This window comes from Serinus canaria, chromosome 18 (genome assembly GCF_022539315.1).
Source record: "Serinus canaria isolate serCan28SL12 chromosome 18, serCan2020, whole genome shotgun sequence".
NCBI lineage: Eukaryota > Metazoa > Chordata > Aves > Passeriformes > Fringillidae > Serinus > Serinus canaria.
In genome coordinates, this window is record NC_066331.1 from 6,110,038 (window position 1) to 6,133,475 (window position 23,438).

General features: G+C 46.6%; 1 protein-coding gene across 3 annotated transcripts in view; it reads left to right on the forward strand.

The window, feature by feature from the left end:
- The window catches only part of TMEM104 (transmembrane protein 104), a 43,839-nt gene extending 21,799 nt beyond the window's left edge, over positions 1-22,040 (forward strand). For all 3 annotated transcript variants that reach the window (XM_050981371.1, XM_050981372.1, XM_050981373.1), the window contains 2 exons: positions 6,681-6,774; positions 18,520-22,040. In XM_050981371.1, the coding sequence (XP_050837328.1) occupies positions 6,681-6,774; positions 18,520-19,280 (855 nt within the window). In that variant the 3' untranslated portion in view covers positions 19,281-22,040. The remainder of the gene's footprint in view (positions 1-6,680; positions 6,775-18,519) is intronic.
- Positions 22,041-23,438: the final 1,398 nt, after the last annotated feature.

Sequence of the window (23,438 nt, forward strand, 5' to 3'; positions counted from 1 at the left end):
CTGAGCTTCATAATAGCTTGTCTGCTGATAACTTACTGCCTATCAGCACGGCCCCTGCTGCAGCCCTGCCTCTAGCCTTGAGAGGCTGTGGATTTTCAGCTTTTTTTTTTTCCTTAGCTCTCTAAAAAGCTCCTTCCTGAACAATCAGACTCTTTCCATGTATTTATATTTGTACTGTCCACTGCAAGGGGTAAAGCTTTACCAGGAAAAGCTTGGATCATCGCCCTTGCTGATGGGCCATCTGGCTCTGTAGCTTGAGATATGAGCTCATGTAGGACAGAAACATGGCTTGTCACCCTAATGAAGGGGACGAGAAATGGCAGAGGGGATCCTTTTCCCTTAAGATGTTTTAGCTGAAAAGCCCTGGGGCCCTGGCAGGAGTAACTGGAGCCCACCTTGGGATAGCACTGCAGTAACAATAACGTGAAGTGGGTACAGAAGAGCTTGCAGAGGCTGCAGGCGTGTGCTTGGGGGGGGCTGCAGGTAGGTCTGAAATGCCATGAAGCTGTTTTCTTTATCTAGGAGTTCCAAACAAGAGTGGGGAAAGCACCATGCATTTAACATTTCTCTCCAAAGTCAGCCCTAAACATTCCCTGAGGATGTGAACAGAACACCAGTTCCTAAGGAATTACTAAAGGTGATAGGTCTGGTTCAGCCTTCCAACTCTGACCTCTGCCCATGCCAATAAATGCAGTTTTGCTTTTTGGACCTCTTTTTCCCTACATGTGACACACTCTAGTGGAAACCACTTGAGGTGGGAACAGAGTATCCCAGCTCCCTGACATCTTGTTTGCTCTCTGTACTTGCACAGTCTGGCTTTGTTGGATTGTTTCATGTGTCCCTTCTAGTGCTCATCTGAGTTGTGAAATAGCTCTGAGCTTGGGGATGTCTTGCAGAAGCAAAGCGAGTGTCAGAGTTGCCACTTCTGACAGCATGTGAGAAATGTCTGCTTTTTCCTGCCATGCTCAAGGAGACTTTCCTTGGATCTGAGCACTGAATCAAGCAAAGCTTCCTTTGGGAAGTGCTCGTCCAGTCAAGCCTGTGTCTTATTGGTGTCAGCTTTTGCTGTGGGAATGTTGTGTACCCACAGTCCAGTATCAAGCACTCCACCCTTGCAAAAGTGTCAAAGTGTCTACCAAGGAGAGTGATCCATTTTATTAAACCAGTGATTTTTTTATGAGCTCTTATCATACCCCTCTTTAGAGTAGGGTTATTTGCTGTGCTGTCTTGTGGGGCAGTGGTACCATTGCTCAAGAGCTGTGAAATCTAAACATCAGTATTTGCAGAGATGGAGCTTGATACCATTCTCAAGTGAAGTTTGTCTGAGATCTTGTAACTTCTATCAAAGGGAAGCGATAACTCCAAGAAATTATGGTTTGGGGTGTGTTGTAGGTTTGAATGAGGGTGTAAAAAGCAGGAGGAGGAAAGGAAAAGGTAGGGTGGCTGGGGGCCCAAAGGGGGATGGATATCTAAGGAGTGAGCACTACAACACCTCCATCTTCATATTAAAACTGAGGGATCATTGCTCTGTTATTTGAAACTTAGTAACTTCTCATTGGTATGATGTGCTGCACAAATTATTTTATTCAAAAACTCTTGTACTTTTTGCGCTGCTTCTTGCACATTCTTTGCATTTAACAATCACGGTCTCACTGTGGTCAGGCAAATACCCTGCTTCCATGCAATCTTTCTGAAAGTTTCAAGGCTCTGAATCAATAAGAAGAAATAGCTACTGTTTTTAATTTGCTACTTGGCAAGCACCAAAAACAGATGCAATTCTTACAGATGAGTGTGTGTAGCATGAAAACAAGCAAGTTCTGATGACAGTTATGAATGAGGTTGGTTTTTCAAATGGTCCTCTTGCAAATGTATGCAGGCACTAGCCATAATGCTGTAACTACTGTATCTAAGACATGAATCAGCCACATTTTGGATGCTAATTCTGCTTCCTGAGCTATATTGGCTGCTGCTGTAAAAGCCACATGCTGAGCAGCAGATGAAAGCTATTGAACTGTACTGGTTCAGTGATAGATGGACCCTTCAGGTCAATAAAGAACCCGTTTGGTCAAACAGCCCTCTGACTGGCTTAAAGCATGTTTGTATGGTCTGAAAGGCTCCTGGCATTAGCTGGCCATCACTTAGTGGTTGAGAGCTGTCTTGGTGGTCCTCTTGGCTGCAACTAAGCTGATAAAAACCAACCAGATGTCCTATTAACGCTTGATCTTACTCTTGCTTTTAGAAGATAATCCAATAAACAAGGTTATGTAACCAAGTTTTAACATAAGAGCTTTAATAAAATATACTTTTAGAAATATATAAATATATATAAAAATATATTCCTGGCAATGGTAAGCCCTAGTTAGTTCCCCCGTGGCAAGAAGACTTGAGTTGACCAGCCTGCTTTTTCATTTTGAGATACCGAGAGCTGACAGGTGCAGAGGCTGGGAAAGTGCTATCAGCTGAGTTGCCAGCTCAGGGAAGATTCCAAACCTTGGTGCTTGTGTTGCTGTGGCTTGGCTTGGTGGGAGAAATGGATTTGAAGACCCTCCCAGGGGTTGAGCAAGCTGGTGTGCTGCTTGTGGCTCCTACTAGCCTGCAGGGAAGAGTGTAATTCAGGGTGACAAGCTGCTGTTCTTTCTTCTACCATCACTGGTTTCTCATTTTTTTGATTGGAAATGTCAGTAAAAGCAACAAAAACACAGTCTTATATAGTCTGTAGTGTGCTGGATTTTCATGCTGTTTTTTAGCACGAGAAAGGAAGAAAAAAATAAGGAATTTTGCATTTACTTGCTGTGTGTGGATTCCGCATACCCTTCACTATGAGCCTGGTGATTTACCTGGCCTTTCCCATTTAATGGAGAAGCTTGGAGGGAAATGAGGGAATAATTCTTAATAGCCAGCCCTGTGCCAAAGCAGTGTAATGGTTTCTCTCTGCCATCCTGTGAATTTAGACAGCATTTAATAGATCAGTTCTCCTCCTTAGCTGAAGGAAGCATTCCTTTACCTTGTTTCCGTTTAGTAATGAATCAGCCCCTTATGCCTGCTTGTTTCTAATAAACCACTTCGCTAGCAGAAAAATCTTAATCAAAGCAGACTATGCCCATTCTGCCTTGGGTGGGTTTATTTGCTGAATCTTAGTAAGAGAATGATAAACTCCTAGAAAATACCTCAGCTGACTCAAGAGGTGAACTGGAAAATTTGGGAAGGTTTTTTCATGTGCCAGGGCTCTGTATATTTGACTTCTGACAGGGCTAACTGGTACAGTTTTCTATGTAGGTTTTAGATTGTGTGAATTACATGTGTAATGGGGTACTTTGTGAATTATTTCCCTCTGGGAGAGACTGGAGCTTGGAAAACATCAGATGGAAAGTTTGAGTATATGTCTGAGGTGCTTATTTGGGCTTACTTTTTCCTTAGGAAGAAGTTATGAAACTAATTAACTTAATGGGTTGGAAGAGGATTGAGGTGTCTGGCACAGCGAGGTGGAGGAAGTAGACACTCTCCTGCTAAGCACTGTGGTCTCTTCTCATCCTTTTTGGGATGTGCTTTTAAATAGAGTTCCTGGCCTTGGGATTCTTGGTGGTTGATGGTGAGATTAGCTCTAATCCAGGGACTAAGTCCTTGTCCTCATGTCCTGGCTGTTGGTGAGAAACTGGCCCCTTTTTCCTGCTCTGTGCTCAATCCTGTTGAGCTGCATGCAGTTTCACTTCAAAATGATGTTGGTCTGGATGTTTAATGTCCAGTTCTGCTCAGGCTTTCATCTTCCAAGCAGTCCACTGGGTTCTGTAGCTTCCCTGCCTTAACAGTGGTTGCAAAAATTCCTTCAAAGCAAGACAACCTTATCTCATTGCAGGTCTTAGCACTGTTTGTATTGATCCATGGATATTCATCTTGGATCACTGATGGATGTCAAATGGAGAAGGTAATAAATTTCTGTTGCACTAGAATTAATCTCTTGCTTGGCTCTTTTGGACCAGCATCAGCTTAAGAACAGAAGACACTGGTCATCCTAAAGGATGGGGGGGTACATCAACCATTCAAGCACAACTTTTATCTCTTCCCCATAAGTTAAGCAGTAATGGCCAGAGAGGAGGAGAGCTTAAAACCTTGCTGAATGGATTTGGTTGTTTAAGGTGCTCTGCAAAAAGTGAAGAACACCCAGGTTCTTCCAGTACCTCAGGATGCTTTTCAGCAGCTGAGCCCCAAATCCACCTTGACATGTCTCCTTTCCTCGGTGGGTGAGACAAATCTAGGTTTCAGACCCAGCTGTTTTGATGCTTGGTGATTTTGTGTCAATCCTTACTATGGTTTGAGGGGCTGTTTTGCCAATTGGTTCTGGAGCATTCTTATTGCAGCAGACACCTGTTCCTTAATTATCACATCCTCAGTCCGTCTCTCTGTGCTCAGCGCTTTTTGATGCAGGAGCACTAAACTGATTTGAGGGGAGGTTGTGTTGAGCAGTGTTGGGAGAGAAAGTTGAAAGAGATCAGTCACAAACTCAAGAATACTTGTCAATAAGACAGTTGGTGTCAACTTCTGTTTGCTTTGGGCCCTTGCCCTACATCACTTTTTAGTCAAAGGTTTCTTTAGTCTGTTGGGGTTTGTGTATTGCTCTAGGATGGAGTGGCAGTCCATAGTAGGCAGGTGTCGTGGTTTAACATAACTCAGTTTTTTATTTAAAGAGAAAAGAGTGGAGTTAAGTCCCAATTAGAATAAAGGAACAAGAAGGAAAATAGTAAAAAAAGGTTTGTAACTGACTGGTTTGCTCCTATGTTAAAACCTCAAGTCCCATAACTGTTAAACCTGATTTGACTCTTAGTCTTGCCAGTTATGCCTGTGGCATTGTATTCTGTGTGATCGCAGCGTTTCATCTAACAACCATCAATTGCTTCACAAATCTGAATTCTGTGCATGTTTCCTGTCCTTTTTTTTTTAATGTGAGCAGTAAAAGCAAGACTTGGTGTAAGCAATGGTCTCGGATCAAAATATATCCCCACCAAGCAACATGTCAAACCAAGGGTTCTCTCCCCTGCTCCCCTTCTGGGTTTACTTTCATCACCTGAGAACACTTGTGATGCGAGGCATTTCCAATTTGCCTTGCAGATATTCTAAAACTGTCTCAAAAAAGGTTTCTTGGGGTTGTGCTAGTCTTAAAATAGCTTGGATTTTGTTCTGTCCTGACTCCGTTGGGGTTGACAGAGACCTTGAGGCTTGGCAGACCTGCCCCTCTGAGTCCCAGGTCTTCGCTTCTGGTGACACCTTTTCTTGAACTGCTTTAAGAAGTCATGGAAAAGAGCAATGTGTAAATATTAATGTTGAATATTTGTCTTTAAAAATCTCTTTGGGATGCTCTACAGACCTATGCTGTGTGTGCTGTGGCTTTCTAAGCACTGCCTGCTTACAGCATTTGGACCTGTTAGTGTATTGCTAGCTGGTGCCATCCCATGGAGGACAGGCAGGTCTCTCTTCTCTTAACACCCATTTTGTCTCCCTCTTATAAGTAGCTTCTCTCAATCTCAATGTTCAGACTGCAGCCAGGGTCTGTTTCTTCCTGCAGTGAAGCCTTTTCTCTCTGGGGTAAGTAAGGCTTGAGTACTGCTTTGAGCAGAGGTGACAGTGCTGCACAGGACATGTCACCTCAGGGCATGGGCTGATAGCATGGTTGCCTTGTGTGCTCTAGGAGGTGCTAGAAGAAACTCTCGTGGGAAGCTGTATAGTCCAGGTTCCTAGGATGGATGTTTGTTGGATGTATTTTGCAGCCCAGCTGGAAGAGATGCAACAGACTGGTACTGCAGTATATCCCAATTTAATTTTCCCCATCCCTGGAAGTCTCCAAGAGCAGGTCAGACAGGGCTTTGAGCAACCTGGTCTAAAGGGAGGTCTCTCCCCGTGGCAGGGGGTGGAACAAGATTGTCTTCAAGGTCCCTTCCAACACAAACCATTCTGTGATTCTGTGGAACACTGGTCTCTTAATAGACATCCAAGAGGGGAGAGAGGAAGTTCTTCATTGAAGAACCTTTATTTTCCACACTGAAATAAGTTCTCTGAGTATCTCTTTGATGAATTTTTCCCTCATTTTGCACAGGTTTTTAGCTTCCAAGAGCTGAACTGTTACACTGTAGCTTCCCACTATCTGTTTTTATGGTTATAAAAAACCTTCTATGTTTTACACAGGTGACTTAAAACATGGGGGGGAAAGTTCCAGGCAGACTTGGCTCCATTGCTGTTGAGCCTGGGATACCCCGAAGCCACCCCATCAATGTTAATGGAAGTAGACTGGTGAGGGCTATTGCTATTCATACCTAAACTCAGCATGTACTTGGGCAAAGAGGCCACAGTTTAATATTTAATGTTCTGTAAGGCTGTACTGAGAGCGTTTACTGAAATTTGTCAGTAAAGGAGTGCTGTAGCAGCGATAGCAAACGGCTGAGAGCCAAGAGGATCCTGAGCTCTCCTTCTGCCCAAGGCATGTTCTCTGATACCCAACAGCTTACTTGACCCCTGTGTCTCAGCCAATTTAGCTGTAAAATTAAGCAACAAAGAAAGCTTCATGACAAACGGACATGTCTGGAGGTGAACTTTCAACACAAGCTTTGCTCTTCTGATGAATTCATGATGATCCATCTTGCTGGCAGAATTTCTGGGTTTTAATCTAATGTGTGATTTTGTTGTCCTTCCAGGCAGCGTTCACCCTCCTCCTGGGTCCTTTCACCTTCTTCAATGTGCAGAAGACCAAGTATCTTCAAATCATGACATCCCTCATGAGATGGATAGGTGAGTCTTGGCAGAGGCTTGGCCACCTCTTTACCGTTGATGGAACCCGAGTCACGCCACTGACGTTTCTCTTTGGCAAGATCTTGTTTGGAAGCAAGTGCTTGTCAAAACAACCTCTTTGAGGACAGTTGTGCAGGCGTACTAAATCTTTGAGGAGAAAGGTTTTAGTCTAGGATGAAATTTCAGATTAAAACAAAACAAATTGTTCTCCATCAGACGTGGCTGGTAAATGAGGTTTTAGTCTGGTTTGTGTGAGGGGCAGAAGAGGTTTGGCAGAGTTGCCTGTCTAGGTGCTGGCTGTGATACCCACCAGTTGGAAGTTTCTTATTCTCACACATATGCACAACAGACTTTGGACAATATTTGTTTTGATCCAAGAAAAAAGGCATTTCTTTCGGACTTTCTACCCTTAGTTTTATCATCTGCTTGCATTTATTTTACTCGGTCTTCCTTTATGGTAAGATGTGCTGCATTGGAAACCCCCAAACCAATGTGTGCTGTCCTTGGGAAGTCCTGCTCCCATAAGTTATTTCCAAAATATTGCCAAGAACTTCTGGGAAGACAGATCATTCCCTTAAGAGAAGTAAGATCATTCCCATCACTCCTGTTTTCTTTTCCCAATGCCTTAGTCATTCAAAGATGCAGCTGCCTCATGTCTGGCTTGTGTGTACATGCTGTTAAAGGCTGAGAGGTGTGTGTGGGTTGTGGAGGTTTATGTTTAGGTTTATCTATTTTTCTGTCACCTAGACAGAGTGACTGATGCTCAGGGCTAGTAAAGAGCATTTCTGCAGGTTAATGATCAGCATTTCTGCAGGTTAACAGTTTCCTGATGTGTAAATACAGACCATTCAGACACAGAATTAGCTCTGTTTATACCTATCACTGGAATAAGAAGAAAAGCTGCTTCTCCAACTATTTCCCATTACACACATAGTCTTAGCCAGACTGCAGTTGGGTATTGTCCCTCCTCTGTGAATTCATCCTGTTTGGAGGTGGCTGGCAGTTGCTGCAGAGGAATAGAGATCCTCTCTTCTAGAGAATTCCTGAGATGGGGTTAAGCAGTTGACACTCATGAAAATTAAGTTGGATTTTAAGCTCTCAAGTCTAAGGTGTTGAACAGTTTGAGTTAATGAATCCTGACTTTGGACGGTGTGGAAATCCTGAATGCCTGTTTTTCTCCTTTGTTGTCTGAGCACATGAAAGGTTTGAAAGCCCCCCCATTCTTCAGAGAAAGAAGTTATCTCATTAAGGGGTACTAAAGGAAATGAGGAAGTTTTGCATGGGGATTTTTTGTTTTTTCTTTTTTTTTTTCTTTATAAGAATGATCTCTGCTCAGCTGACTGGCCTGATTCCAATCACCCTGCCTCCTCTTTCCTGGTAAAAACATCAGTCAGACCTCATCCTGTCTCTGTGACTGTCTGATGCCTGCCTCATCTGCCATTGGTTTCCCTTTAGCCAGCTCCTTCCAGTACGAGGACTGCTAAACCTTGGTGTGATGGCAGAACTGTTCTTCTCTTTCATGGCTTGATGGAGAGGGATAAAGGCAGTGATTGGAGAAGTGTAGGGGAAATTCATGCTTTAGCCTGATTGATTCCTGCTTCAGCACGCTGGGGAACAGCTGCCCCAGATAATGATAGTTAATGACCCTGACAGCACCTCAGTGGCTACTTAGAAGAACAGATTCCGTATGTGTACAATGAGGGATAGATTTATTGGGAAAGACAATTTGTCAAAAAGCCATGTGATACAGGGAGCAGAGAAGAAGCTCTTGCTGCAAATCCTGGGCTAAGGATCAGTCCCATACTGCTGAGATTTGTCAAACTGGCTTCTCCCATGTCCTCACATCACTGCTGTTCCCTCCTCCAAAAGCAGGGCTGTGAGTTAAACACAGGTTGGTGTTTAGAGAGCTTAGATCCTAGAGAATGGTCTTGGGTAGTGTTTTGTGGTCTTCTGGACTTTTCCTGCCTGCATGCCAATGGCCAGATTTGAACTCTTTGTCCCGGTATAAACTGTGCCTTTCCTTCACCTTCCTTGTGTTGGTTTTAGCCATGTGGGGCTGAGGGTGGTTCTGCAAAGCACTCTGAGCAGCAGAGCAACACTGCAGCTTCCCACATATCTGTTTATTGCATGGGCAAAGGAAAACCTTCCCATGTGAACAGTGGCTTATTCAGCTTACCTGTGCTCATTGGCTTGGTTTGGATGGGAATCTGACCCATGCTTTGCATCATGATTTGAAAAAAAGCAAGCCTCCTAAGCTGGGAGGTCAGTACAGACTTTGCAATGTGCCTCTCACAGGACCCACTAAACACCCTTCTCCCCAACCAGGTGGAAAGTCCCTGGATTTCTGAGCAGAAGAGGCTGATGTAAAGCAGCACTGCCCCAGGTGTACTGGTGATTCAGATGATAGCAGCTGAGAGGATGGTTCTTGGCAGCAGAGAGAGCTAGCTGTGTGTGAAGGTCATTTCTGCTGGTGTTTGTAACAGTGTCAGCCTTGCCTTTGAAAGTTGCTTCCCCTCTTTCTCCTGATCTAAGTGATAATCAAATGTCACCAGCCTCTTCCAGAGCCTTGTGCTCATCACAAGCAGCACATCAGCTATCAAAGCCTACAGCAGTCTTATTCCACACCTCACAGATAAAAAAAAAAAAAATCATTCTCTCTCTGAAAAATAGGCTTAAACACTGGGATCTGAGCTGGAAATTAGAAAAGGACCAGTTCAAAGAATGTGGAGATGTTCCAGGGATCAGCCCTTTATCTGGCATCCTCCCAGGATAAGGGACTAAGCCAGGACAGGCACCTCTGAAGCCTCTATAAGGAGAAAGTTGAAGGAGGAGCTTGCAAGCCCAAGTGTTGTGCTGCTAGAGAGCCCAGACAGATGGGCTCTCCCTGTCTGGGCCTGTTGATCACAGACAGCTCATCTGGAAGGAAGGTTGGCATGGCAGGGCACTTCCCTGCCAGGAGTGATAAGAGCACAGAGGGTGGATCTGTGTCTCCAGGTGGAGTGGGGCTGGTGGCAGAGAGGGCTTCCAGAGGAATCGAGCTGTTGCCAGTCTTCTGAAGAGTAGCAGTTACACACTTGGCTGCAGAACTGATTGTCACTTGGCATTGGTGAGTGCCAATGGTTAAATTCGTGCAGCAGTTGGTGCTTGCGCCTTACCCTTGCTTAGAGATCTCTGTTCTCCAGGAGCTGGCAGATGAGTAAGGCTTTGCCTACCCAAGTTCTCATCCCTTTCCCAATGCAGAAGCTCTTCAGACTGCTTTGTCAGCCTTTTGCAGGTACCTAAGCTGCCTTGGGAGATGGAGCAGAGGCACCCTAAGGGGTGCAACAGGGAGCCTGCCTGCTGTGCTTCCCTGGACAAAGGGCCAGTCATGAAATATCACTTAGTTTAAATCCTGACAATGGTGCCTACAGTGAAGCCTTGTTTTGATTTGTGGTTAGAACCTTTTTGGCTCACCCAGTTCTGGGGCCGTGTGAGTACAAATTGTTCCTGTGGGGTGAGGAGGGTCCTTACCCAAAGTTTAATTCCTGCCTTCCTTTCATCTCTCTTCCACCTCAGCCTCAGGAAAGTGTAGAGCTGTTATTAAGTCAATACTTTTACCAGTTTTGGAGCCTGTTTCCAGGTCTCTTACAAAGTTATTGGAGCAGGGCTTTCTGCAGAAGGCTAAACCAATCGAGCCATCAATAAATTTAGAGCTGTTTGGATTTCAGACACTTTTTTTTCCCTGGAGGGTTTAAATCTATGGTGGCAATGGATTGCTCTCTAAAGAGACTTGCTTATCTAGCTTTTTTTTTTCCTTCTCATTTCTTCAATCCTGATCAAGTGGGTACTGTTAGGGGTAAGCTGCTGAAGGGCACAGCCCAACAAGAGAGACTGATCCAGGCAAGTCCCATACACCTCTCACAGCAGAGGGGATGCAGCTCACTGGGGCACAGCCCTACCTCTTTATTATTGGATAATATTGGATAATAACTGTCTAGCAGCATCATGGGATAGGATATGGATTAGAAAAGATAACAAAAGGACAGAGCTTGGTGGAGCTGAGCAGCAAGCACTGGGCTATTGTGTATTAAGCAGCTAACCTGATTAATTGCAGCCTGTTGCAGCCCGAGATGTCCAGCTCTATAGGTGAGGACTGCTGGCTCTAAAGACATTGGTAGTGTGATTATCACTGCTATTATTAAATTGTCTCTGCCAAATGGTCCCAGACAGCTCCCATGTGGGGGCTGTGCTCTGTGTACTGCTCATGATGCTGTATTGAAGTTATTAGAAGGTATTGTATTTTAATGAAGAGATAGTTCATGGAATAATAAGCTTCTGGGTTTGGCTGAACATGCGCAGTTCTCTCTCCCTGTTGGATCACCCCACATCTATTCAAGTAAATGCAGCCCTTGAGACAGAGCCTTCACAACCCTGCCCAAACAATGATCTCACAATTACATTCTCAGGAATAAAATCTCTACCCCAGCTCTTTCCCCTGGCCAATAAGATGGAGGGAAAGCAAACAAGAATTTCTGGGTAGTCCGTGTTAAACCCTTTTTTTCTCCATCCCATCCCCTTCTAGGATACTTGGTAGAAGGCTTCTGGGGCAGAAACTAGGAAAGGGCTGTCCAGAGCATGCTAGTGGGGCTGACTTTCTGTATCTGGTAGTTTCTCTGTTAGTTCTGATCTTTCCACCAGAGCTCTGCTGTTTACAGCACTGCTCTGAAGAGAATGGTCTCAGACCATCTCACCTTGAGAGCAGTCTCAGGTAACTGTCACTGCCATCCTTAGCAGCAGAGCTGTCTGTGCTGGAGTTGACTCGCTGCAGAAACCTGGAGTCACTGTGCTATATCCCTTCAAGTTCTGAGACTGAGAATTACAGAGGAGGCTGATTTAGGAGGGGGTGACAGTTATCTGAAGTCCTGCATTTCAGTCTCCTGCTGAGAAATTAGCCTGCCATTGCCCACAGTCCTCAAGGTGGGTGGCCTCTTTTCACATCAAAAATTGAGCTTTCTGCAAATACCTTAAGGAGGGATCACTGTGATCTCTGCCCCTCTCTTTTCACACTGCAGGGCATACAGGAGGATGAGGGAATTGGACTGTAAATCAGGACACTGTTGCATGTTCATTCTGACATGCTGCTTCAACAAAGTTACTTCATGTTCTTATATCCCTTTCAGAGCAGATGAAGCTGCTGCTAGAGCCCAGGGTAAATAATTCACTAAGAGAAGTGAATATATTTATGAAGAGTTAGTTAAAATGCTGTGCTTCTGTCATGCCTGCTTTTGGGATTGTCAGCTGAGGAGCTCATTTCAGTGCTGTTTGTGGGAGGCAATGGGGTGAAGCAGTGCCTGTGTGAGGAAGAGCCTTGTGAGCTTCAGACACAGATGGAGAGTGATTTGCTGTTCTGGATGGGACCACTGAGATCCTGCCTGAGGAGCTGATGCTCCTGAAAAGACCACTTTATTAGGCAGCAACAGACACTGATGGGCCTGAGAGCTGAAGAAGGGGAGCTGGATGTGTAAGGGAATATTCAACCCTGCAAAAGGGTCTGGATGATGGTGCCCACTCAGGTTTTTAGAGTGGAGCTGTGGCATGAAAAGCTGCTTTCTGTTCTGAGTGGACATTGGTTGAACAACGTGATAAAAAACTTTGCTGTGTAGGGCCCAAGGCAGGATGGGCAAGATGTGGCAAAGTCTGCAGAGCACCTGGATGTTATGGGACATGGGTGTTCTGCAGCCAGTGCTTTCCAAAGCATGCACAGCCGTAGCCCAGTGACACCAAAGTGTGTATTATTCCCTTCTCTCAGAAGAATATATTACGACATGGGGAAAAGTGACTGTCAGAGCTAAAAGGCCAAGCCAGCAGCAGAGCTGGGAGCAGAGTCCTGGTTGCAGAGGTTTTATGGTTCTTCTGCCAAAGGTGACTGGCAGAGAGAGGACCATAAACTATGCAGGTAATTTTCCCCCAGAAGCAAACAAGCCTCACTGGCTGCTCTTTCCTTCCCATATGTTGAGAAAAAGCATCTGTGATAAACATTCGAATGCAAGGCCATTTTTCTGCTGTGAACTGTTGCTGGTATGCAGATGTCTGTGGGACCAGCTGATGTGGGCTGAGAAGGGCCAGGTGTGCTGGTTTCATGGCAGGCGTTGTTACCACCGTTAGGGAAACTACTTGTAAATCTTGGTTATGGTATTGCAAGCCTGATGAAGAAAAGCAGGGAAATTGTGCCCTTAGACCACTGAACTGCTTTTGATTGCCAAAAACTCCTGGTAGTACTTTTTAAATGGAATTTCCCTTTGTGAAGAAAAGGGGCTTCACCTGGTCCAAGGCAGCAGTGTCTGAGTTGGCTGCAGCAGGAGCAAGCCAGACCTGGAGGAGTTGAGGTGCCTGAGAGGCTTTTTCTTGCTTTCTTGGTAAGCTGTGTCACACTTCTGTGTATAAGCAACAGTCCCCTGCCATGTGGACCCTCCCTCAGGCTTTGGGGCAGGGAGGGTAACACTGTCCAGACAAGTCTCTGCTCTCCATTAGAGGAAGGAGCCACAGTGATATTCCACAACTTTTGCACATACCTTTTTTTCTGGGAAGTAATTTCCCTCCTCTTTTCCTTCTGACGTTTCTCTCTGGAGAATTGCTGTCTTCTATGGACATATCCATCTTGTTTCCCCACAGTCTCTGCACTCATAAATCCTTCATCTTCCTAGAGATGGTGTTTTAGGCTCTGCCATTGTCAAATCAAATCCTTAACTACTCCAGCTCCCACATCTAATAGAGCAAACCTGGTTTTCATGTTACCTCTTTACTGTCAATTCATATAGAAACCCCCTCTGAAGGTTGGAGAAATTAATCAGTTCTGCTCTGGAGTTTGTGGAGAACTGGAGGTCATGAACAAGTGGCAGGATACAGCTTCTGCAAGGGAAACTGGCTAAATGAGTTTTAAATTTAAAAATCAATGTCTTAATTTCAGATACTTTGTTCTGCCAGCATGTTGGACTCCAGCTGTGCTTTAATATTTCAAATGACAAAGAATCCAGAAAGCCTGGTGGTTCCAGAGTTGTAGTGGGCTCTTCAGCTTGCCCACATCACTGCTGGAAACCAGATGGCTCTGAGAAGGGGCACCAACATCCTAGAAAGACATCAGCAGGGAAGTAGACAGCACAAGTGTCATGTGGGAATGCAGAAGGTCTTGACGTCTTCCTTGCCTGTTCAGTGTGTACAGAGCAGATGCTCCTGATTTTGTGCCCTTTCTATGAAAAAACTGCCTAATATTAAACTAAATGAGATCTATTCCCCTGTTAAAGAGTGGCCTGCTGTATTTTGACTTGATACAGGATTGTATCAAGTCAAAAGATTTTTTTTTCCAAAAAGACTGGGGAAAAAAAGAGACTGGGTTTCCTTTCCAAGGAGACTGAGTTTAGGAAGCTCCTGAAAATGTCTTCTTCCTGGAATCCATCATTGTGCCTAATGTATGAAAAGGGAAGCAAGCAGCTTGTGTTGGGATAGGGTGATCCATTATCATTATTTCCTGGCATATTGATTCTCTGCCTGGACAGGAAAGCTCTGTCACGCCGTCAGCTAGCAGTGACAGATGGCCCTGCCACAAATGTGTCATGGCACCAGCTCAGACAAATGGCTGGGGGTAGGGGAGCAGCCAGGCGTGGGGTGGCTGCACACCACTGCCTCTCTGGGCCCTGGAAGGGGTGGGAGGTGTGGTGATGTTCTCTTCAGGCTTTCCTTGTAGAAAGAGGAATGGGAGTTGCGACAGGGCTGGAGAAGATGTGAACATCTCACAAGTACCGTGTCTTGCAGGGATGCAAGGGGTGTTTAACCAGAAGCTCATTTTGAGCATAAGTTTTTGCAGGAACCTACCATGACAGGCAGAAAAATGTATTTGAGGCTTGGACTTATTTTCTTTTCTGCAATAGCCTTGCTGCAGAGAGATGAAACTCCTGTACAAACACCATTTTTCATTTACAGAGGTGTTTTCTCTGACTCTGTAAAAGGATCCTTAAACTCAGAATGGCTAAATTATCTTCTCTGCTTCTCTGCAGCTCTGTTATGTTTCTATCAAAATGCACAAAAATGTATTTCTTAATATGCCCAGACTCACATATTTCCCAAACTGTACTACTTTGGACATCTGCTCATCCATATTCATCCTTACTTCACCTGCAAGAACCAGAGCAGAACTGCCCTGTCTCTGAATCAACATTTCCTGAGTCAAGCAGAAGAGGAGCAGTAGCTGACTGCAAGGTCTGCTTTATCTGAGAACATTTGTTCCTAAGATAGTGAGGGGAGCAAAGAGAGTCTGCAGGAGAGACAGTTGGATGGCTGGGATGAGATTCATCACAATTTTCCTTTATGGCGTAGCCCCTCTTTTTTTTTTTTCTTCCTCAGGCTCACTTAGATCCTTCACTAAAAATGATGCTTGAACATCTAGAAGAGATAAGACAAGAGGTTGCCTCTGTGCCTTGCTGACTGCCAAGCCTGTGGCGTGGGGGCTTGGAGTGTGTTTAACACTGTGGAAAAATCAGGACAAGCAAAACCCTTGATTGCTTTTTAAGCATTTATATAAAACAAGGCTTAAAGCAAATTTTTCATGTAACCATTGTAGCAATCCAAGGTGCCATCACTGTGAACCTTGCTTTGTGACTCTGGGTGCTGTTGATCATGGTCTGAAGGTGTTTCATACCTGGAACACATTGCTTGTGTCTTCTGTTCTGTGTGGAGAAGAATGCATGTCTTCACCAGGATTCTTGTCTTGAAGGAATGCTGTTGGACAGCTGATGTGACAACAGTAGGTGACATGAAATAGTGTCGTGTGACTCTGCCTTCAGGCTGCTGGCCCAGGTAGGGGAAGTGAGTGGGAGCTTTGTGTGTGCCTGAGGATCTTGTGCTGCCTCTTTCTGCTCAAAGCTGCCTGTCTGTCAGCCTGTCATCTTTTCATTTTGACTTATCAGCCAAACCATATCTAGGTTTCAGAGTTTCATTTTTTTGCTTGCCTCTTCTTAGGGACAGAGAGATAAATGTGACAGGCAAGTGTTTTAGCTCTCCAGTTCTAGGAGTGAGAAACTCTTCTGCATCAGGGACTGAGAGAAAACAACCATGGGGCAGCGCTTTTGTTGTCCTTTCTGAGGCTGGAATTGTGCAAGGGGGGTTTCCAGTTTACTCAGCACATTTCCTCTCAAGGGTCTTGCTTCTGCAGAGCACCAGTGCTCAGGCAGGAGAAGCAGAGCTTGCCTTGTTGGAAGCAAAACTGTTTGGATCTTAGTATTGGATCCTCACTCCTTGTAATTATAATAAATTTCTGAAATGCATATTTAATGAAAAACAAATATATTAAATTCTAGTTACATAAGCCAAAGACCATCCATCATTTAGGGAATCCACAAGAATTCTGCTCCTTCAGTGTTCCCTGCCAGAAAAGCACTTGTCAGGGCAGAGGAGAGTCTGTGGGAGATGCTTCAAGGATGGGGTGCTGCCTGCCTGAAAGTTTCCCTGACCTGGTCCTGTTGACTCTGATGCAGAATGTGGGGCTTTGTGCCAGCGGTGAGAGTGGGTTTGGGGGATGGAAATAGATCACTCATTACTGTGTTGAGCAGAGCATGAGGAGATCCACTGTCTGGTGTGCAGGGGAAGAGGTGGGAGACTTCTGAGTCATGTCTTAGCCCAGACAGATGACCAGCTCAGGATGGGCCTGCAAAGCCTGACCACCTCGCCCAGGCAGGAAGGAAAGGAACAGTCTCAGCACATTTCCAGAGCTGCCCAGCCTGCTTTGTCTTACTACTCAGGGCATCCTTTCTCTTCCTTGTAGCCTGTGCAACCCCAGGGAGTGCAGCCATGTCACATCACCTGGAACACAGCTCTTTCTAGGTCTCTTGCTGAGCAGATATGGCTAGCAGGCATCTCCCCTCCAGGGAGCAGTGGGGGAGGCACAACAACTGTACCCCTGTTCGCCGTGCCCCTCACCTGCTGGGCTTGAGTGAAGGCAAGGGGAATTGCACACCCCCAGAGCAATGAGCTGTTGCCTTCCATTGCTTTCTGTGAGTGCCCTTGGGGGAGGAAGTAGAACCTCGCACTCCCAAAACAACCTCGCAGTGTCGTGAAGGATGGATCTGCTGCTGTCGGTGCCGTGTTTGGGGAGGGCTGGTAGACGTGCCCTGTCACTGGGAAACAGCTGGAAGCCAGAGGGTTCCTGAGGCAGCACAGGGTGACATACAGCATGTGGCTTGGGAAGGGTTCAGCATGGAGCTGGTGTTTGCTGCAGGAGAACGTGAATTTCTGAGAGAGGGTTTTGGAGAGTGCTGGGGGTGTATGGGAGGCAATGTTCAGTGAGAATAATCTGATCTTTCTGGGCACAATAGAGGCAGCATTCACTAACTGGTCTGTGACTGTTTTCCCTAGTCCCATCCCTGGCAGGGTTTCCCATCTCCAGCCGCCTGTTGTGGGGAGCAGGACTGGGCACAGAGCAAGCCTGTGATCTTGTCACCCCATGGTGAGCCTGCCCATCTCCTAGCACTGGTGCCAGCCTCCTATGGACTTCCTCAACTGTGCACTGTTCTGTTTAATTCCTCTGGATTTATATTAATGACATTCAAAGTTGTCTCTAGTAGTTGTTTCAGCACTTTGTTGATTTTTTCATTACCGGGTAATTCATGGCTCTGTTCCTGTGCCTCAGACTGGTGCAAGGACAGCTCTGTACAAGCCACAGTGGCTCACCCATTGCAGCACCAGACTGTAAATCTCACTGCTTGCTGCCCTGCCAGGCAGGTCCTTTTCTCCCCATTACTTGTTAACTCCAGCAGCTGACGATCATCTTTCCTAGGCTGATACAATTTTTGTGACACCAGAATTAGTTTTCTACTGCTTTTATTTGCCATGGTAGGAATGAGAGTCTCACAGTAACTGCTCTGGCTCAAATTTCCACCCTCAGAGTAATAAGGGCATTAGCCCAATCTCCTCAATTCATTTTGTCCCTGGCATGTTGTTATTTGTAATAAGCATTGTAAAATGTTGTTAGGCTTTTTCCTGACATAAGTGAAGGGTAGACAAGCAGACTTTGTGTCTAGAAATGATGAATTTTAATAGCAGTCTTTCAGTGGTGTTTTAGTCCCTTCCAGACTGGCTTCTCCACCCTGGGATTAGCTACAGACAGCCTGTTCCTTCTACCCAGGAAATGGCTGGCTAGTTCTTGCTCTATCATGCTTGACAGATCCCAGGGACAGGAAAGCTTGCAAGTAGCTGCTGCTTCTGTGCATGTAGGGGAGTTCTTGAAAACACCAGTTAGAAATGGGTAGGACTGTTACTGGGGTTGACTGGAGCCAAGTCAGAGCCAGAGCTCAAACATCTTTAAGCCTTTTTGAAATGACAGTATTTAACCAGTGTGTGTGCAGCAGAAGCATCCAAGACAAAACCCTTGAGAGCTTAGGGTTCACTAGCCATGTCAGCCTTCTGCTTCTGAAGGGCACAGCACAGCCCTGTGCTCTTGGGAGGGTGGGAGGGTGAGTCCCTGTGGGAAGGAGACTGGAGGGAGATGTCTGAGTCCATTCCCTTATCTGCTGACTGGCATTGACAGCAAATCACGATTAATTCCTGTGCACCTTGCCTTTAATGTAGCACCCTCAGATAAGGTGGTGCATCAAAGAGATAAGGAGATGCTCTTGCATAGCAGGAGAAAGCCTGTGCCAAGACTGCCAGTGCAATGGAAGGAGGTCATGAGGAGCGTGGGCCTGGGCTTGACCTGAGACCTTCTCTCTCTCTCTCCAGCTTTCATCCTCATGATTATTCTGGCCCTCATCCGCATCAGCAGAGGCCAAGCTGAAGGTCACCCGTCCATGGCCCAGCTGTCGGGCATTCGCAATCTGTTTGGGGTGTGCGTCTATTCCTTCATGTGCCAGCACTCCCTGCCATCTCTCATCACCCCCATCTCCAAGAAGAAGCACGTCAACAAGCTTGTGCTGCTCGATTACATCTTGATCCTGGCATTCTACAGCCTCCTGTCCTTCACTGCCATTTACTGCTTCCGTAACGACACCCTCATGGACATGTACACGCTCAACTTCACCAACTGTGAGATCATCAGCGTGGCCTTCATTCGGTACTTCCTGGGCCTCTTCCCAGTCTTCACCATTAGCACCAACTTCCCCATCATTGCAGTGACCCTGCGCAACAACTGGAAGACCCTTTTCCACAGAGAGGGGGGCACCTACCCGTGGGTGGTGGATAGGATTGTCTTTCCTGCAATCACGCTGATTCCCCCAGTGCTGGTGGCTTTCTGCACCCATGATCTGGAGTCCTTGGTGGGGATCACGGGAGCCTATGCTGGGAATGGGATCCAGTATCTCATCCCAGCTTTCCTCGCGTACTGCAGTCGGAAGGACACTCAGCTGGTCTTCGGCAGCGGGACGGTGAACAAGCACCTCTCTCCTTTCCGGCACAGCTTCTGGATTGTGTTCGTGCTCATTTGGGGTTTCTCTTGCTTCATATTTGTGACTGCAAACATTGTCCTGAGTGAGTCAAAGCTCTGAGGAGGGTAGCAGCACACTCCCTCTGGAGCTCCAGAGACTCCAGCATTTCAGCTCCCCCTCTGGAACTGTGCAGTGAGGGGGAGAGGCAATATGAAGGGAAGTTTCCAGGCTGTTGGCTTGGGGACACAGACTTTCTTCACTCCACTCTGAGTGTGGGTGGAGTGGACTCAGCCTTGTTACAGTTCTGGTTCTCGGACAAAGCCCTGGGGCTGAGCCCTTGGCAGCCTGCACCGTTAACCGGTGTCCAGCCATTCCTGCCTTTGGCTCTGTCAGAGCAGCACATTCTCTGTCTGTCCCTCTGTGGTTCTCTGTGTGCTGCAGGTCTCGGCACACAGGAGAGAGACAGCCTTGGCTGTGTCACTAAATGTCCCTTTTCCCAAAGGCAGGAATGGGCTGTGCAGAATCCAGCAGGAGCTTGGGATAACTGAGTCTCTTCTTTCTGCTGAGACTCCTTCAGACCAACCTCCTGTGCCAGCTGAAGGAAAAATAAGGGTGGAAATAGACCTAATTCAGAAGGAAATAATTTTGTGCTGTTACATTTTCTTTTTCTAGAAGCATTATCATGTTTGTGCACATTGCCTGGAATAGGGGATCTTTTGCTTGAAGCTGGATTTCTCCAGCCTGGGAGTTTACATTCACATTTCCATCCTGTTCTCCTGTGCTGTGACAGCTCAGTTGGGCAGAGCAATGCCCCTCTGCACGCAGGGATACAGTTCTTCCTACTGGAAGGGAAATCAGCCTTGCTTCCCTCAGTACCAGCACGCGACTCCAAGCTTTCCACTGGCAGAGACCTTCTCCCTTTCTCAGCTTTGCCCGGGGCTGGTATCGGGATCGGTGTGGGCTGAGGAGGTGCTAATTACTCAGTCCTGACACGTGAGAGGCTTCGGCTGTGCACACTGATGCGTTCCCGGCTCCCGCGTTGGGTAATTAGCCTTGAAACAAGGTGGGTGTTAACTCAGGGGAATGAGCTGGTGCCAGGAGGAAGCGGCTGTGCCCTGGCTCAGCTCTGCCTGCAGCAGCGGAGCTCCCAAAACAAGGGAGCAAAACCTGAAACCCTTCTGGAATTGGGCTTGACCCCATCTGGTCTTTTGGCACAGGGTTAAGGTAGGCTTGGGGATGCTCCTGCTCTCCTTTTTTCAGAACTGGGCTGCTCCTACCTTAGGCAGCTCTAGGTGAGGCTCTGCTTTTAGGATGACTGTGGTCACTGTAAGACCCCACTTTGTCACCAGGTCCTGTGTTCAGAAGCCCTGGGGCACAGATCATACAGGGTTTCCTGACAGAAAGAAGAACTTCAAAAGTTTTCACCTGAACTATTTTAAACCCCCTGTTATCAAAGCAGGTTCAGAGCCAGGTGCACATCAGATCCTCCTGCCCTCTGCACTTGCTGCAGTATTAAATGTCATCTCTCACTAAAGGAAGCTTTGAAATGCAGCTCTTTTTAATCAAGCTCTGTTTTCAAGTAGGACTTTCTGGTTTCCATATGACCTGAAGTGCTCCTCCTGGGGGAATATGCAAGTACCTGGAGCTGTATAAAACCACTTCATAGCTTTTAGAGCAAAACCCTGCACCTCTCAAGCCTGAGCACCGCCATTGTGCCCTTGCTGAGCTGCCTGGGGAGAATCTGGAGAGACTGTTCATCTGCTCTCTAACTTGAGCCTAAACAGGCATTTGCAGCCCCTGCTAGTGAGTTTAAACATCCCCAAGTGCTCCTGGAAAGCTGATGTGGTGTTTTTAGTACCAGATTAAGAAGGTATTTTAGAGGTATCTGGTGCTGGTGTCTTGTTTAGGAAGCAGTAGTTTGGAGGTGAGATTCATGGGGCAGCTGAGCTGGGAGCCACCTGCGTGGCAGCTGGGAGCTAGGCAGAGCTGGAAGGAGAATTGAATGCTGATGAAATGAGCCTTTGGAAGCTGGAGAGGCTGAGGGGGCTGTTCCTCTGCATGAATGTGCAGATGAGGTTTCGTGGAGGGGCTGAGAGCTGTCTGCTCTGAGCTGCCCATGTATTGCAAGGCCCTTGCCTCAGCTCTTGCTCTCCACATGCCCATTTCAGTCTCTTGCCTTCAGATTTCATTGCAGCCAGGAAACAGGGCTGTTCTGTTATTTCATCTCCTTTCACCCTCCCTTCCCTTCTCAGGAAGGAGGGACCCCAGCCTGGCACCCGCTTTCCTGACATCTCTTACATTTAAAGATGTGCCTTCTCTTCCCTGGCCTGTGTGTCCCCCTCTCCCCCTCAACAATGTGTGACAGTGACTTCTGAGGGGCTGCACCTCCAAGGGCTGCTTTGATCCAGGTATTGGATGGAATGGGATGCTGAGTGCTTGTGTTCCAGCCCCAGCCTTTGCCATGGTACCATACTGTACTCCCCAGGGAGCATGTGTGCTTCTCAAATAAATAACCATGAATTCCAAGACACCTGCTGTCCTTGCACAGCAGCAAAACAAATATATCCGAGGAATTGGGGTGATTAACAGAAAGAAACTCTACAGCAGAGAACATTTTTCATATAAAACATGACATATCAATGCCTTAAAAATTACTGGAGAAAGAAAGAAGGGAATGGTTTGGTGCAGCCAGCACTGGCTGAGGGGACCCCATAGTGCAGGGCATGAGCTCTCTCCTCTCACTCATCACGAATAAGTCTATTTTTATTTGGCCATTATCAACAGTAACAATTCATTATTGCAGATTCACATGTGATGCTTTGTCCTGACTGTAATTAGTTTTTAAAAAACGGGATTAAAACCAATAAAATGCACATTATACGTCTGGTTTAGTCTGACTTCTTTTTCCATCCCTTTCTTCCTCATGCTTAGGCACGGAGCAGCTATTCCTAGAGGGGATGGCTATGACAGATGGGGCTGCAGGCCAAGGAGAAATGGCAAATGGAGACCCTCACCTCTTCTCTATTAGCCTACTGGAACTCTGGGTGCTAGCTGCAAACTCAATTAAAACATCTGTACTTCCCCCTTCTCAATTACAGCTCCTTACACTTAAAGCCAAACAAATTGAATTGCTCCGCTGCCTCAGGCTGCAAAGGCAGTTTCTGCCAGCAAATTTATTATCACCATAAAGTGCAGCTTGATTTATGTTAAAATATTAAAGCAGATCTTTATGATGGAAATAAACACTTCCTACTGTGATTCTCTCGAAGGACCTCACAAGCAGCAGTGGATTTTGGGGCTTGGGCTGTAAATCTGAGGCCAAACTGGCATCAGAAAGGAATTCAGTCTATTGCAGCACTTGGCAGAGCAATGGCCAGGGAAAGAAAAACTTTGAACCTGAGAAGAGGCTTTAGGCAAAGCTTCACCACCATCAAGAAGCCACATGTCCCTGAGGGGATTCAGCTGTTTGAAAGTTGGAGGAAAGTGCTTACCAGCCTTTCCCCTGGATGGATTTGGGCAGCCCAGGAGCCGTCAGTGGGTCAGGAAGGGCACCTGCTGCAGTGTCTCAGCTGGGGAAGGTTTTGTGCCATGGCTTTGCCTTGGCAGGAGGCAGGAACCAGGAGGTGACTGCACTTGCTGCTCCCTCAGGCATCCTTGGGCACAGGCATGGCAGCTGTCCCCAGCACCTTCTTGGCCCCATATGTGTCCTGGTTTGTGATTTAACCAGTTTCCTCTGCCTTAACTGGAGTCACCATCTCCCCCCAGCAGCACCAGTATATCCTTGTCGTTGGAACCCCTTCCAGTGGCTGACCTGTGCTGGCCTGCTTTGTTTCCCCTTTCCTCATCAGGATGGGTCTTATGATGCTGAGCAATGGGGCAGTGAAAATAGGACCTGCTATGGAGATGTCAGAGCTGGCAGAGGCAGGGGGTGGGTTTGGGAGGACAGTGCCTGCCCCCATCAGTGGGGCTGAGCCCCAGAGGTGGGTACCCAGCAGTGATCCAGCCTTATTTCTCTCTGCATAGCAGCCCACAGCCTCCCAGAGTACACTGGGTGCCAGAGCAGGCTGAATTAAAAAGTGATTGATTAGACAATTTCACCAAAAAGAAATAATATTTCTCAACGTCTGTTAAACACTAAATTACCCAGCCCCTCTTTGGAAAGCCTAGCCAGAGGGTGCTTCCAGACTGCTGCTTACCTGAAGGTTTGCCCCTGATGTACCCATGAGCAGGGAAATTCTGCAGGAGCAGCTTGGTCCTTCCTTGGTCCTTGAAGGTCAC